Source organism: Zeus faber (assembly GCF_960531495.2).
Source record: "Zeus faber genome assembly, chromosome: 19".
In the NCBI taxonomy this organism is placed as follows: Eukaryota; Metazoa; Chordata; class Actinopteri; order Zeiformes; family Zeidae; genus Zeus; species Zeus faber.
In genome coordinates this window covers 24,816,735-24,831,741 of record NC_137206.1, presented here as the reverse complement: position 1 = coordinate 24,831,741, position 15,007 = coordinate 24,816,735, and the positions used below count along the sequence as shown (strand labels likewise).

Genomic DNA, 15,007 nt, shown 5'->3' with positions numbered 1-15,007 from the left:
TTAAACCCTCGACCCATGACCCATGCTCTGCCCCAACTGCTGCCTTGTACCTTTAAAACAAAGAGATGCACAGCAGAGTAAAGGCTTATTTTGAACGCACAACTTTTAAAGTTTAGTCATTTCAGAAGAGCGAGTATGAATAAGTCAAGGTGCTCCAGAGAAAGAGAGTAAACTGCAGAAGTTAATTACCGTTGAAGAAATCTGAGTGAACTGCTTTTTCATTAGCTGCAAGGTCCATAAGCAGGGCATTGCTGCCCCCTGCCTGCAACACATAGAGGGGTGCAATGCAAAAGGTATCACACACCAATACAACCAAGTGATGAAAATCAAACACATTTTCTAAGCCTTCTGCTTTTTATATATTAGGGATCGTGCACAGATACCAATATCTGCATCGGTTTCGATACGATATTCCAACATTAGGTGACTGATCTGCATTAAGTTTCAAATTTTTTACACTCTGTGACGGTTTCATGATGAATCTATATCTATATTCTGCTTAAACAAAGCGGCAAGTAAATAAGAAACAAACACACTGGGACCTAAAAATCAGTGGCCTCAACATTATTTTAGCTGTACAATCGGTAGTCAGAGGAACCATTCATTTAGGCAGAAAAATGCACAGAAAATCTTTTATCCCAAATCACAAAATGCAAATCAGTCACACACACTATGAATTCTGATGTTTTAATTCTGATGTTTGTTTTTTATGATGAATTCATGCTGGTGTTTTGGGTATAACTATGACAGCGGGCCAACTCTCCCCAACAAACCTCGTCCAGGTCCACATAAGGTCCGGCTCCCTCGGGAAACATCTCGTCCATGGCGGGTTTCATGATATGCACAGTGTTTTTCAACGTTAATTCAACAGAAGGTGCATTGGAGCGACAGTGTCTCCGTCCCGGCGTGTTGAAGACGCCAACGCCACACAACAAAATGTAAACACAAGACGGAAGAAAAACAATGCGGCACCCACTGGTGCAACGCTCTATTGTATCCGACTTACTCGACTCAACGGTTCCGGAATCACTGCCGCCGCCATCTACGCTAGAGTGTGGGTCAGCGTAAATATGTCCAAAGGTAAACAAAAAATAAGTAAATAAAAGCACAAAAAACACAAAAACATTTTTATTCAATATTTTTGTTTCGAGGGCGAATTCTCCTGCGCTATGATCGGCTGTTAGGATAACCAGAGTGATATTCCACTTCATCAGTTTGGTTGTCTTTCTTTATCCATTTTATTCTTCTTGTTGGTGTGAAGTCATCGGCATTACACCAACTACTGGACTGCAGTGGAGTAGTTTGTTGTTTTGTTTTTAATACGTCAGCTGAATAATTTGCAGTCTTTGAGGGTCTTTCATCATCATTTATCATATGAAAAACAAAAACAGCCTTATTTTACATATTCTTATATATTTTACTTATTGTTTTCCTGTTGCTCAACTTTACATTTATGTTTCATGTATGCACCGAACGCCAAGACAAATTCCTTGTGCTTGTACCTTGATTTTCGAGCGCACTAACATACACGTTTTCTGAATTACGAGCCGTCGTTCCGTCGATTTTTTTGTATCGATTTGCGAGCAAAAATGTGAGTTACGAGGAGCGAGCTTCAGGTCCCGCCGCTAGTTAGCGTGGCGAGCAAATCCGGCCGGCATCCCGCGTCTCACTCCTTCACTTCACGTGGTTACCTGACCATGGAAGCATTTACTTGTGTTTTGTGCTCGTGTTATTTTGCCCCAAAATTTTTTTTTGACTATGGGTCCTAAGAAAGTAAGTGCTGAGAAGAAGAAGAAGCGGATGATGTCAATTGAATTAAAGCATGAAATCATAGAAAAACAAGCGATTCTCTTCGACATTCTCTTTTATTATGTTTTATTAGGTTTTTATACAGTATTTGTTATTTATAAGTACATTTTTCTTATTTAAAAACGCGTAAAAAAATTTTTTTGGGGTGTTTTTCTAAGGGCTGGAAACGGATTAATGGCATTTCAATTAATTTCAAAGGGGAAAATTGATTCGCTATATGAGCAGATTGAATTACGAGCTCTGTCAGGAACGAATTAAACTCGTAAGTCAAAGTACCACTGTACGCTTCTTCTACTTACTTGGCATGAAAGACGATTCTGATTTAGACAGCGGTGGAAACGCAGACAACAACGGGCTGAAGGAACCTTTTAGTTCCTTGAAAACTAAAAGTTCGGGGTACTTTGGGTGGAAAGGCGGCTTAGGTGTAGCACTCGCAAGTGACTGGATGCGAATGAGTTCCGAGATACGAAGCTTGGACTTATATAACTTTGGATCATGATGTCACAAAGCGGCCTGCTCCTGAAACTAATCAAATCGCCTCAACGTTGTTCTGCGTCCGTTAAAAATTGCGAGGGTTTTTTACTAATTTCTGCTGCATATGTACATTGATATTGATTAAACTCGACCGACAAGACTTCTGAAACAGCCCAGTTCTCGCGAGACCTCAACCAAGTCTGTGCGTACTGCGATTGTCCTGTTCCAGATACTTTTAGCCTGAAAAACGCAATAAATAAATAAATAAATAAATCAGAGCAATAACAAAATGTTTTACCCTTAATAAATAAATAAATAAATGAATAATTATTACAATTATTGAGACTATAAAATCATGTAATATACTATCATATCGTATATCATATCTTATATTATATTATATAATATACTAATATAATATAATATCATAGATATATATTACGACTAATACTACTATTATTGAAGGGCCTGATATGGTGTACCAGCCATATTGAACTCCAAATCTCTTACTGCACACATCATGGTGGCGTCAATACAGTAAATAGCCTGTCAACCATTTTAGTGTAATTAATCATTATATCACACTTGTATTTCATCAAATTGGTATTAATGACAAGGTTGTGGTCCTAAATTAATTTCAACTGTCACAGAAAGAAGTAAAGACATCCCACAGTATCATATTTGGTTTATTTCAAATTGCACATTGAGGTTATAATACTGTAATCCTTGATTAAAGGGTCAGTTTTGCCTCGCTCTACCTCTATGTATTTCCTATGCTAGATAGGTTAGTTACACATGTACAGTACACTGGAAAATAAATCAGAATCCTCCCTTTCTTCTTCTTTTACTTTTCCCTTTTTTCAATCCTCTGTTAATAGGATCAAAAATATTTCCCTTTTCCTTCTAAATCTGCAACACATCCCATATTCATGATATTTTAAATGATAAAAGCCGTTTAGTTCATCCCTCAGGGTATGAACCCTCTCCTCCTCTGTCATACTCCCTCTTCCCCCCCGCCGCCGCCGCCTCAGTGCTCGTGGCCCTCCTTGGTCTCATACCCCAGCGTGTCGCCCAGGTGCTGGTGGGCGAAGAAGGCCCGGGCCATCTCGTCAATGTGGTTGTAGGCACCGATGCTCTTGAAGTACTCAATGTAGTTCCAGAAGTCGGAGGTGGAGTACGGCCAGTAGGGAACTGCCGGACGCTCATCGTACGGGACTGCACGTGCAGCGCGGGAGCACAAAGGAAAGGAAGCACTTGAAGAAAAGGAACTCTTCCACTTTGTCACACCGACCAGGTGGGGTTCCCAGTCTAGTCCAACACCAAAATGTGCTCTCAGCTTGTTTGGGTTAGGGTCATTTGTCAAATGTTCTTCCCATTTGGTTTTAATCAAACCATTCATTTTTTAAATTGGGCAACCGGTCATCTGTGAGTGACGGTTTCCTTTGTATTTCAAGAAAGTGATTTATTTATTTTCATGTATCTATTTATGGATTAATTTATTTTTCATGTATTTATTTAATAAAGAAAAATGTTTATTTATTTTCTTTTTTATTACTGTTTATTTATTGATTCATTTATTTATTCATGTGTTTATTTATTTGTTCACTTATGTCTTTATTTATTTATGTATTTTTTTATTGACACATCTTTGATTTGTGTTTTTATTTATTTGTTCACTTATTTATTTCATTTATTTATTTATTTATTTATTTATTTATTTATTTATTTATTTATTTATTTCATGCTTTTTTTTTCTCATTTTGAACTTTGGACACCTTTAAAAATTTAATTTATCTAGGCAACAGTGTGATTTGTTTCGGAGGTTTTTGAGATTGATGGAACCTGAGCTGACTTTCAATGTGAGGTTGGTTCGGGTTAATTTGGTTGGTTTATGATGCAACAACACTTGGCTGCAAGAAAAACCTATAAATTTTACACAAATATATACAGAATATAAACAGTACCTCCTTCTGGGACGACTCTGGTCTCTGCAAAGAGGAGAGCAGGAGAGAGAGAGAGAGGGGGGGGGGTTGCATTTAACATTCCTCAGCATTCCTGTTTCCTTCCACGTACAAAGATGGGATTCAGATCCCATCAACTGAAAACTGAGCTCTTCTTCTCCTGGAGGATTCTGGGATACCTGTTTCCTCCTCAAATATTATTACTGACACGCGCGCGCGCACACACACACACACACAGGCACGAACACTCACAAAGACACACACACACACACACACACACACACACACACAGAGTGGGCTTTGTACACAGGCAGCCCTATGGAAGCAACGCTATGGAAGTCCTATGGAAGCAACCGCTTCCTTAAGAAATAATATAAAATGAAACTTTACTTTCAGTGAAAGTGTTTCCCGTTGATACAAACATTAATAGATGTGCGCACGCACGCACACACACACACACACACACACACACACACAAACTAAGATTGTACTTCAAATAAACAAAGAAAAATGAAAAAAAATTGCCACAGATTCGCCATACAACACGTTTAAATCTTTATAAGTTTTATTCTTCCTACATTGGACTTCTTATGTGAAAATCAAGTAGTGTATATATTTTTAACCAAATATCTCTATTAATAGATACAATATGCATGTTCTTCAAGATCGCATAACTAGTATTTATATTTTTTTTTACATGAATTGTAAAGAAGCTGGAACTCACCACTGAGGTGACATGAGATGAGACAGAGCAGCGCACTGAGACAGAGCATCCACTTCATCTTGTTCTCCTGTGTGCACGCGCACACAGACACACACACATCCACACACAGCACTATTTTATACAAAACACAACACAAAGTACTGAAAATATATATATTATTGATTATTGACTAATCTGTTAAACTACAGTAATCTCATGACTGAATTAATACTACTGGGATATGTGATATCATATAGATTCATCCTATTTTAGATTTGCATCAATCTATGGTTTATGCAAATCCATCATAGTGAATAATGTATAATATTGAGCAATACATCATATGTATGCATAGTTGAATAATTATATAATTTGTGAAATAAGAACAATCATAAATCTTTCTTTACCTCTAACCTGGTTTCAGAGCAGAGATAGAGTTGGTCCTCAGCTGGTCCAGAGTTGTCTGGGCAGTTTGGGGCTTGGTGGAGGGATAACCCACCCAAAGACATCCCCACCCACCCACACACACACCCCCACACACACACGGCCAAGTCAAATTAAGAACCGCCTCGACTATGCACAGAAATATGTATCTATTTATATGCTAAACAAACACCACTTTCTTCATCTTGGAAAATTTTGTTCTCATCTGGGATAAACTGATCTGTTCCGGTATAGAGTGAGGTTTGAGAAGTTTGCATTTTCTATTTTGATTTAGAGCACATACTTGTGTTTTATATAAATCTGAATTATAACAGAAACACAGAAATACTACTTTCATAATATCATCAGCTGACATACCATTCAAATCCTAAAATAAAGACACTTTGATGATTCTATGGTTGGAACATTGAAAATACCAGTAGAGGGGAGTTTAACAATAGGTTGACAGACTGCTCCCATGTTTGACACGTCTGACATTTTCTTTTCTATAAAAATATTAAAATGGTCTTAATGCTTATTTATGCTTCTCATTCAGTGTTGTAATCCATATTATCATTATGCATTACCATGAGCTAAGAAATATAATATGTAGAAATAATTGTCATTTGCTACTAATTTAATGTTTTGTTCGATGCATTCTGTCCCTGGCTAACTTTTAAAAAGCCCTTGGAAAGTGTCAGTATAACTTACATTCCGTGATAGTATTTGAATGGAGAAAGGCAGGACCCTCATCCTCTCACTGAGACCCTGAGGAAAAGCGAATGTTTAAAAAAAAAAAAAAAAAAAATTTCTGTACAAAATAAAGAGTCAGCATCCACTTGAACTGAACAATGCTTTATTTTAAAGAGCAGGAAGCCGTACTGCCAAAAATAAACGATCTCCACCAACATTCAAATTATTACAAACCAAATCCCCTATTCAGAAAAATATTCTATGATAAATACCACACTTCACATCCTAAAGACATTGTTCATGTCCAGCCATTTAGAATGACCGGCTGGTCCTGTGTATATGTAAATCCATTTTGAATGTATGCATGAACTATTTAGCCAAGTGCTACCTATTCACACATCTAAGCAGGTTTGGAATAACCAAGGTTCAGAAAGTAAAGATTCCACTTGAGGATTTAAAGTCAACCATGTGGATTTGTTGCGGTCAGCAGATCTGTGCATCAGTGCGTGACTGGAGCAAAAACACAGAAATAGAATCTTTACTTTCTGAACGCGGACTTATCCACCATTTGTTCAGCTCAGCTTTAGAGACATTTTAACGGAAGCAGCGATTGCATGAAGGCGCCTCCGAGTCCCTCCGTTATCTAACTGTCCTTGCAGCCGCTTTGATCGGTGGCTTTCATGCTGAAGATGTCGATGCCTTCCGCAATGAGCAGCTGCTTGGCGTAGCGCACCGTCTGGGAGGAGACCAAGCGCGAGCGGCTCAGGATCCAGGCGTATTCCACGTGAAAGATGTGGAGGATGTCCGTGCAGGTGTAGACCACGGCCACGGTGGAGTAGTCGGTGGTGAGCACCCAGTAGGGGCTGTAGGGCGTAACTGGAGGGACGGGGAAGAGGGGAGGCAAATGAAAGATGAATTGAAATCGACTTGGGTTGACTTCACCAGCAGACGAGAGGAATCATGGTTATATTTTATATTTGTATTATTTGAGTAGATCATTAAATTAAAATGCTTCCGCTGTTCGTTTTTATCTAAATATGTTACAAATCACTGTACAGTAGGAGGGTTGGATGTGCAATGACCAGTCAAACAACTTTTTTTGTTCAGCTTCTTTGAGACTAAACAATTTCCCTTTAACCCCTCTGGGTTATTCCCGGCCTATCTGAGGGCGTATGTATGCTTAAATGGTGTCTACGAGCGCTCAGTGTTGGTGTCCTTTCTATGGCTTCCTTTTGCGGTCACTATTCCCCTTCAATTGTCCAATGTTACCGATTGCGCTGGTTTGGTCAAGACAGAATGGCACATTGAAAGAAAAACATGTTTGCAAATTGCCTGGTTGTTGTAACTGATCACCCAGTGAAACAAGCTTTAGAGGTTCGGCACGGAGATGATCCGCCCCTTGCTAAGATATGATGCTGCTTACAGTAGGAGAAGCTCACTCCGATCTTGGCTGGTTCTCTTGGGTCCGGAATCACAGCGGTTCCCTCTGCCACCCTCACCTTAGCTTTGCTGAAAGAGAGTGAGAGAGAGATGTCAATAAGGCAATATGGATTAATTAATTATCATGACAATCAGGGAATTTAACATGAAAACATCTGCAAACTCCAGTGTTGAGGAATTAAAATAAGGTTCATATCACTGAACCACACTGTCTGGTACTGTAAAGCCCAACACATAATAAAAAATATATAAAAAAGAAAAACTGTCTTCAAATATTTCAGACCGAATACCCAAACCAAATAACACAACACGCCAGAGTTGCACGTCACAATATGAAAACATTTTTATGTCATTGCACCGGAAAGACGTCCTGAAAGACGATCTCAGTACAAACAAATAAAATGCGCTGCCGGATACTTACTAAAACTGTGAATTGAGCACCTGGATGGTTCCATCGGGCCTCATGGCATAGTTGGCCTCGATGCACTTCCCTCTTTCGAAGGATGCCGGGAGCTTCTCGATCTCGTACCAGCGGCCCATGTACTGTTGGTCAGGAAAAACGCCAATGAAAGACTGAGCAGCACACATTAAACGACAGATATTTACAGATGTTCAGTCTCTTCTGCGCACACACACAAAACAACTGCAGTCTTTAAGGAGCACAAATCTAAAGACGGAGACCAGGCGGATACAGTTTTATACTGCTCCAGCACCAGGCAGATAATTTTTTGCGTTCAGATTGTTGCGGGAGGCACAATCTTGCGGTATTTTGGCACCAAAACAAACATGGATGCCGTATAGCTCGCCACTGTGGTTGTTTGTGCAGCGAACTTGCAGCGCTGACGTTATACACTGATCAGACCCTCATGAGTCTAACACTATTCCACAAGTCGCTCCTCCATTTCAAAAAGTCAAGACTCACCATTAGCTGTTGAAAATTCCCGTTGCGATATGACACTTTGACACGCACACCAAATGATTATGAAAGACTACCCTCGATAAAATCAAACATGTTTGGCCAATTGGAATCATATTGAGTTTTTAACTCACGCACACATATCGTTGACCGCTACAACTCTGTAGCACCCTGTACTACCCTGGACCACCATGTACTACCCTAGACTACCCTGGACCACCCCGGAATACCCTTTACTATTACCCTTTACGTGCTCTGGGCGGGTTTCTGTGTGGAGTTTGCATGCACCTCCCGTCAGTAAGGACCCCCCTCAAAAACATGCACCCATCATCGTCTGACCAGCGATGGACATTTATCACCTGGTCCCCGGGCGCATCCACGTATGCTGCCCACTGCTCCTGGCTGTGCCCCCAGAGGAAGGACAAGCCAGGATGGGTTAAATGCAGAGGCCTCATTTCACTGACCACCATCCAAAGCATGTGCATGTGTGTGTGCATGTGTTTGTGTGTCGTGTTGCGTGATAATTAAAGATTCTTCTTCTTCTACCGACCCGGAATTGTTGCCAAATCGGCCTCGAAAATCACATAATGTGGCCCTAGCTTTCTTAGCTTGATTGCCATAGCTTAGCTCCATTTTTGCTATTTGTAAAAAATACAAATATTTTCCATCGACACAGCTCACAGATAAACAAAGCCACACATGTTATTTGAACTTGAACTATTTTGTTTGTGGGTTTGTTTGAAATGTGCATTTGTAATGAATACATTGGAATTTGCATTGTCATAACAAGCAACACAAGATAGTTTGTTGTCTTCAAATAGGAAATTATTTCCCAGAATCAGTAGAAAACACAAAATTCCAATCGTAAAATGTGGCAATATTTAAAAACAAAGAAATTGACCATTATTATAGTGCTTTTATAGCCATGACTGTATGACCAGTCAAACATCTTTGTCGTTCTGCTTCTTTGAGACTCAATACCGGTGAAAAGTTAGTGGTGTGTGTGTGTGTGTGTATTTACCTGCTCAATGTTGAAGTTGGGCTGCACCTTCGGGTCCGGACAGCTCCCCCAGTGATAAGTCTGTGCCGAAACCAGAGGCGGCAGCAGCAGCAGCAGCATCAGACAGACGGACAACATTGTTCCTTTACGGACAGCAGAAAGGAATGGCATTAAAAGGACTCTGGGCTTGTTATAGTCATGAGGCAAACTAGGGAAATTCAGTTTGTCTGTCTAACGCAGATTCAGAAGCGAACATCAACGCCGAATTCCTAACTGTGTGTCCAGACCAGTATTGAGATCATGATGGGCTGCATTCTGACCATCTAAGCTCCTGTACAATCTGGGAAACACCTTCCAGTACCTCAAAAGCTGAGCTATTTAGTAATAATAAAAAAAACTGAAAACTCTGGCCATGGGGCCCCTTTGCACATTGTTTTGGAAACTATAACTAAAAATAGGTGGACCATAATGGCAGCAGTGCATCTGATACTGTGTTTTGAATTCCGCCTTTTGTCTCTCAGTAGTACAGTAAGAGTCGCCCTACACGTTTTTCTGGTCTGTTCGTTTGCGGGGTCGGTTCTGTGCTTCTGATGCAGTTCTAAGGAAAACTCTCCGTCCGTGCTCATGGGATTCCCATGCAACTGTCCAAATTACAAAGAAAGAATGACACAGTGGGGCTGTTTCACACTGCTCAATGGGACTGCGCTCAGACAAATGTTAAAATTCTATCTAAAGAATCATCAAATTCAGAGCTTATTTGTTTTAAAGGCTATTTTTTCTAAACAAAAGAAATAGTTGATATTTAAAAATAACAGGAAGAGGCCAATAACCACCTGCTTATTTTTCCAATACTCCAATAATGCCGTCATTCTTCAGAAACACCTGCATTGATTTATTTCTTTGCATTTTCTTTTAAATAAGCCAGAATTTAGGAAAGACGCTCTTACCTCGAATGGATTAGTGGTAAGATGTTTGGAAAACGTCCTGTCGAAGGGACAAAGTTCAACCCGTGGGATTTCCCTGCTGGATTGCTCCTGAAGCAGAATCTCACGCTCTCAATGGTGTATCCACAAAACACAGAGCTCGAGTGTTTTGAGCCTGTGTCAGCACACACTCATCCAGCACGAGGCGGGCCATTAGTTTAAATTGTCATCATGCGGGCATTGTCAAAACACCCATGGACTGAAAAACTGCTGAAAACTCAGTAAACTGTGACAATTCACAGGAAAGTTCAGACATTCATTTAAAATTGTTTAATTCCAGGTTGGTTTTATGTTGAAAATCAAATCTGATGTAAAACCAACTGATGGGCAAAGAGTAACTTACTAACTCAGGAAGACAAACTGTAAAGAGGAAAGAGGGGCCTTTAGAAGTATTGTGATATTAGTTACCGTATCATACATTAAAAAAGTCAACCACTTCTTTATCAGAGATTAAAAGTTGCTGTGTGCACGTTACATAGATGTTACTTTAATTCCCAGCTTCTAAATACCTTTTGCATTAATAGTCCAGTGTTGAACGCAGCTAAGACACACACTTAATTGTTATTCAAATAGTTGTTGAATGAAATGATCGTATTACTATTTCCTTTATTTTCTGTATATACTGTACATGTTAAGTCAAATTTTGGAAAGGAGACCTGTTCACATACATAAATACATTATAATAGGTTCCAAATGTCTAAATAAGTATATCGGCGCATTTCTCTCTCTCTCTCTCTCTCTCTCTCTCTCTCTCTCTCTCTCTCTCTCTCGACATTCAGTGACTAAAAGAAGACAACGGGACTTGAGTCTGGACTGGAGCTTTCCCCACGGTACTTGAATGCATCACCCCCCCCACCTCAGGCCATGGCGTCACAGCCCGTCTGGTTGGTGACCTCAAGCCTGTCGAGGTGGACCCCGGCGGCTGCCAGCACGCCGCGGAGCCGGCTGGTGATATCCTTATCCAGGGTGCGGCTGCGGGCCAGGATCCAGGCAAGGTTCTGATGGAGGGATGGGGAATACTGGGAGCAGGAATACACCACCGAGTAGGTCTTGTAGTCAGTGGAAAGGATCCAGTAGGGACCAGGCGGCGACTCTTCATAGAGGCACAAAGAGGAGATCAGCCATTATTTTATGAATTTATGAGTTCAAATATTAAATATGATACTAATAAATACATTTAATAACAATAATTAGTATTACAATAATATTAATATGAAAAATAATGACAATAAAAAATATATATAAATAAAATATGATAATGAATAAAACCTATATCTATCTATCTACATATATCTGTCTATATCTACAATATAAATGAGCTATGTTATAACACAGAACTTCCAAGGAGACATGTTTCTCAGAATAAATCATTTTTTACTTTACAAAGTGAAACTTCGTTGAATTGTGTCTGGAAGTCACGGGACACATTCATCAGTAAGTTACGCAGCAGACAAAAAGCTCCTCGGGTCAGACGAGAACCGAATAGTTCGATAATAAAGCACTTACAGAATTGCAATTATATTATGTGGACCAGTCAATTCTGCCAGAGAAAAGGCCATAACGCCACCCTTTGTGTGTCTTTTTGTGAACAAAACGTGTAAATATACAGGGCGTAATTTGATAACAATTTTAACGGCAGGTTCCACACATCACATGGTAAAAATCAATTCATTTTGATGGCCATGCAGGGCTTAATCACATTATTTTATGTATTTCACGTTTACATTTTTCTTTTTGGATGGATTTGCTTGTGTGCATGTTCTTGGGAAGGATTTTTTCCAAGACAAACTATGTAATTTTGTAAGTCATTTTATTTTGTTGTGCGAAGCACGGTGTTCCAGCATAGAGCTGCCGTGGTTAGATCTACCTTTGGAGAAGCTGACAGCCAGAGCAGCAGGCTGGGCCGGATCTTCCACTTTGGCCACTCCCTCAGTGGAGCTGATTTGGCCATTAGACCTATGGGGGAGAGAGAGAGACAGAAAGAGAGAGAGGGAGGGAGAGAGAGAGAGACAGAAACAGAGATCCCGTTTTTCAACACACGTTTCGGTCAGACAGTAGGCCTACTGCCGGAAGTGACATCCATGGCATTTTTTATTCTACTGGTACTGGGCTTAAAACTAAGTTAATAAGTTGCATGTAAAATAATGACGTTATGAATGTTAAGGTTGGATCATATTCACAATCGATAAATCTATTTTTATCTTAGTGAATAGTGAGTTTTATTTTATTTTTTTGTACTTTGCAAACACTATATAAAGCGAGTTTTAAACTTGATTATGGAAAACGGTAAATGTTCAGCTAAGGAAACTACTCTCTGTTGTTCTGGAAATAAACAAATTCTCCCATTTTCCCTGACATACACCGATCAGCCACAACATTAAAACTACTGACAGGTGATGTGAATATCATTGCTCATCTCATTCAATGTGACCTGTCAAGGGGTGGGATATATTAGGCAGCAAGTGAACGGTCAGCTCTTGAAGTTGATGTGTTGGAAGCTGGAAAAATGGGCGTGGTAAGGATCTGAGCCACTTTGAAAAGGACCAAATTTTGATGGCTAGACGACTGGGTCAGAGCATCTCCAAAACGCCAGGTCTTGTGGGGTGTTCCCAGTATTCAGTGGTTAGTACCTACCAAAAGTGGCCCAAGGAAGGACAATCGGTGAACCGGCAACAGGGCCATGGGCGCCCACGGGCTCATTGATGTGCATGTGGAGTGAAGTCTAGTCCGTCTGGTTTGATCCCACAGAAGAGCTACTGTAGCACAAACTGGTGAAAAAGTTAATGCTGCTGTGATAGAAAGGTGTCAGAACACACAGTGCATCGCAGCTTGCTGCGTATGGGAGCGGTCAGAGTGTCCATGCTGACCCCTGTCCACCGCTGAAAGCACCTACAATGAACACGTGAGCATCAGAACTGGACCATGGAGCAATGGAAGAAGGTGGTCCAGTCTGATGAATCACATTTTCATGTGGGTGGCCAAGGTTAGGGTAAGATCCGATGGAGCATCTGTGGGATGTGCTGGAACAACAATCCATGGGTGCCCCCACCTCGCAACTCCCAGGACTTAAAGAATCTGCTGCTAACGTCTTGGTGCAGATACCACAGGTGGCCTGTGGTATCTGGCACACATCCATTGATTCAATGTGTATCAGGAGAGAGACACTCACAGCAGCTCCTGGTTGAGAACCCTGACGCTCCCATCGCTGAGCGCAGTGTATGTAGCCTGGATGCATGTTCCCTTCTCAAACACCGCCGGCAGCTTCTCCACCTCGTACCACGTTCCCATGTACTAGTGAGACAGAGAAAAAAAAACTTCTGAGGTCGAAAGTAGGAGTTGGAAGTGTTATGAGGTACCACACCCAAAAAAGCCATTGCTCTTTTTCACTCACATGCCCAAGCACCGTGGACTATAGCACATCAAAGCACAATTAAAGAGTCAGCACTTAAAAAAGTGAATTCCCTGATTACATTCCTCTCCTCCCTCATTTACTGCCATAACTATGACAGGAAGAGGCCACATTCCCAATTGCTGTTCCAGATTTCCTGGACCTAATTAATTGTTTTGTAGATACATGTCATCTGATGTTTCTATGTTTGTTTTTCCATGTACATGTTTGTTTCTATGTTTATTTGTCTCACCCGTGGTGATTCTCCCTCAGAGTAGTAATGATTAGTTGATTAGTTGTTTAAAAGACCAAAACATGGTAAGATGGTTCTCCAAAGAGGGGGATTGGTGGTGGTTCTGTGTCATCAAAAGCTGTGCTCTTGTCATACCACAGGTCGTCCACAGGACAGAGTTATTGCAGCAGTTGTTGATGATGATTAAAGAATGAATAAAGAGTGGCATTGCATGTTGAGAAGTTGAACTCCACTTGCAGACTAACTCTGTCCTTGATGTAATGGAACAAATACTGTGTGTGTGCACAGCATGCTGACAGCACAGGTTAAAAAATAAATAAAACTAAAATAAAGTGAATTCCGCCTAGTGAGGAGAAAGTTCTGCTCTTTTTGGGGTTCCGGCTATTCCGGCTAGTAACTGTGACTGAGTAAAAAGGTTTGTTCACTTTTCCGACTCTTCACTCGTTTGATTCAGTTGGTTGTAACGAGATTCAGAAGAGTCGGTTCAATTCCGAACCTCGAATGGAATTCTCACAAGAATCACTGAATTCTGTCAAAAGCATTAATTTGGGGAGAAATGCAAAGCATAAATCAGTCACATTCAAGAGGAATTAAGCCAAATACCTTCACCGTCACATTAATTCATGAACCGAACTGGGTCAGGAGTCTTTGCCTCCTCTTGGGGCGCATGCGTGACCTGTGACTCGTGAATCTCGGCTCTTTTTTCGTTCAAGCGTCAGGTTCCAGTTCAACTTCAGCCCATGTGTCCGGCTGAAGTTAGCGAGTCGCAAGCCAATTACTCCTTTTGCCAACAAGTTGTTTCAAAGTCAATTTGCTCGCTAGGAACGAATCACGTCTGACACCACTAATTCCCTCCTGTGCGGCAGCGTGGGGGTTACCCTGGTGATGTTGAAGTCCTGCTGGAGAGCTGGATTCGGACATTTCCCAAAGTGGAATGACTGAGAGCTGGCAGCGGCAGCAGCAG

General features: G+C 40.7%; 4 protein-coding genes across 4 annotated transcripts in view; all 4 read right to left on the bottom strand.

Moving 5' to 3' along the window:
- The window catches only part of cops9 (COP9 signalosome subunit 9), a gene marked incomplete at both ends in the record, with an annotated part of 8,112 nt that extends 7,276 nt beyond the window's left edge, over positions 1-836 (bottom strand). Inside the window, 2 exons of the mRNA XM_080019963.1 lie at positions 190-262; positions 774-836. Of these exons, the coding sequence (XP_079876089.1) occupies positions 190-262; positions 774-836 (136 nt within the window). The remainder of the gene's footprint in view (positions 1-189; positions 263-773) is intronic.
- A 2,117-nt stretch (positions 837-2,953) lies between these two features.
- On the bottom strand, positions 2,954-5,439 carry otos (otospiralin). The gene is made up of 4 exons (XM_080020321.1): positions 5,355-5,439; positions 4,969-5,035; positions 4,248-4,271; positions 2,954-3,498 (listed from the first exon to the last, which is right to left on the bottom strand). Exons 2-4 carry the CDS (start codon positions 5,024-5,026, stop codon positions 3,311-3,313), a joined length of 270 nt encoding a protein of 89 aa, XP_079876447.1. The 5' UTR covers positions 5,027-5,035; positions 5,355-5,439; the 3' UTR covers positions 2,954-3,310.
- A 1,267-nt stretch (positions 5,440-6,706) lies between these two features.
- Positions 6,707-9,557, bottom strand: LOC307245048 (apolipoprotein D-like; the record flags this gene model as incomplete). Its single annotated transcript, XM_080020459.1, has 4 exons — positions 6,707-6,939; positions 7,487-7,572; positions 7,925-8,046; positions 9,441-9,557. The coding sequence occupies 4 exons, from the start codon at positions 9,555-9,557 to the stop codon at positions 6,707-6,709; spliced, it is 558 nt and encodes a 185-aa protein (XP_079876585.1).
- Positions 9,558-11,259: 1,702 nt separating this feature from the next.
- Positions 11,260-13,690, bottom strand: LOC307245047 (apolipoprotein D-like; the record flags this gene model as incomplete). Its single annotated transcript, XM_080020458.1, has 3 exons — positions 11,260-11,495; positions 12,270-12,358; positions 13,572-13,690. The coding sequence occupies 3 exons, from the start codon at positions 13,688-13,690 to the stop codon at positions 11,260-11,262; spliced, it is 444 nt and encodes a 147-aa protein (XP_079876584.1).
- Positions 13,691-15,007: the final 1,317 nt, after the last annotated feature.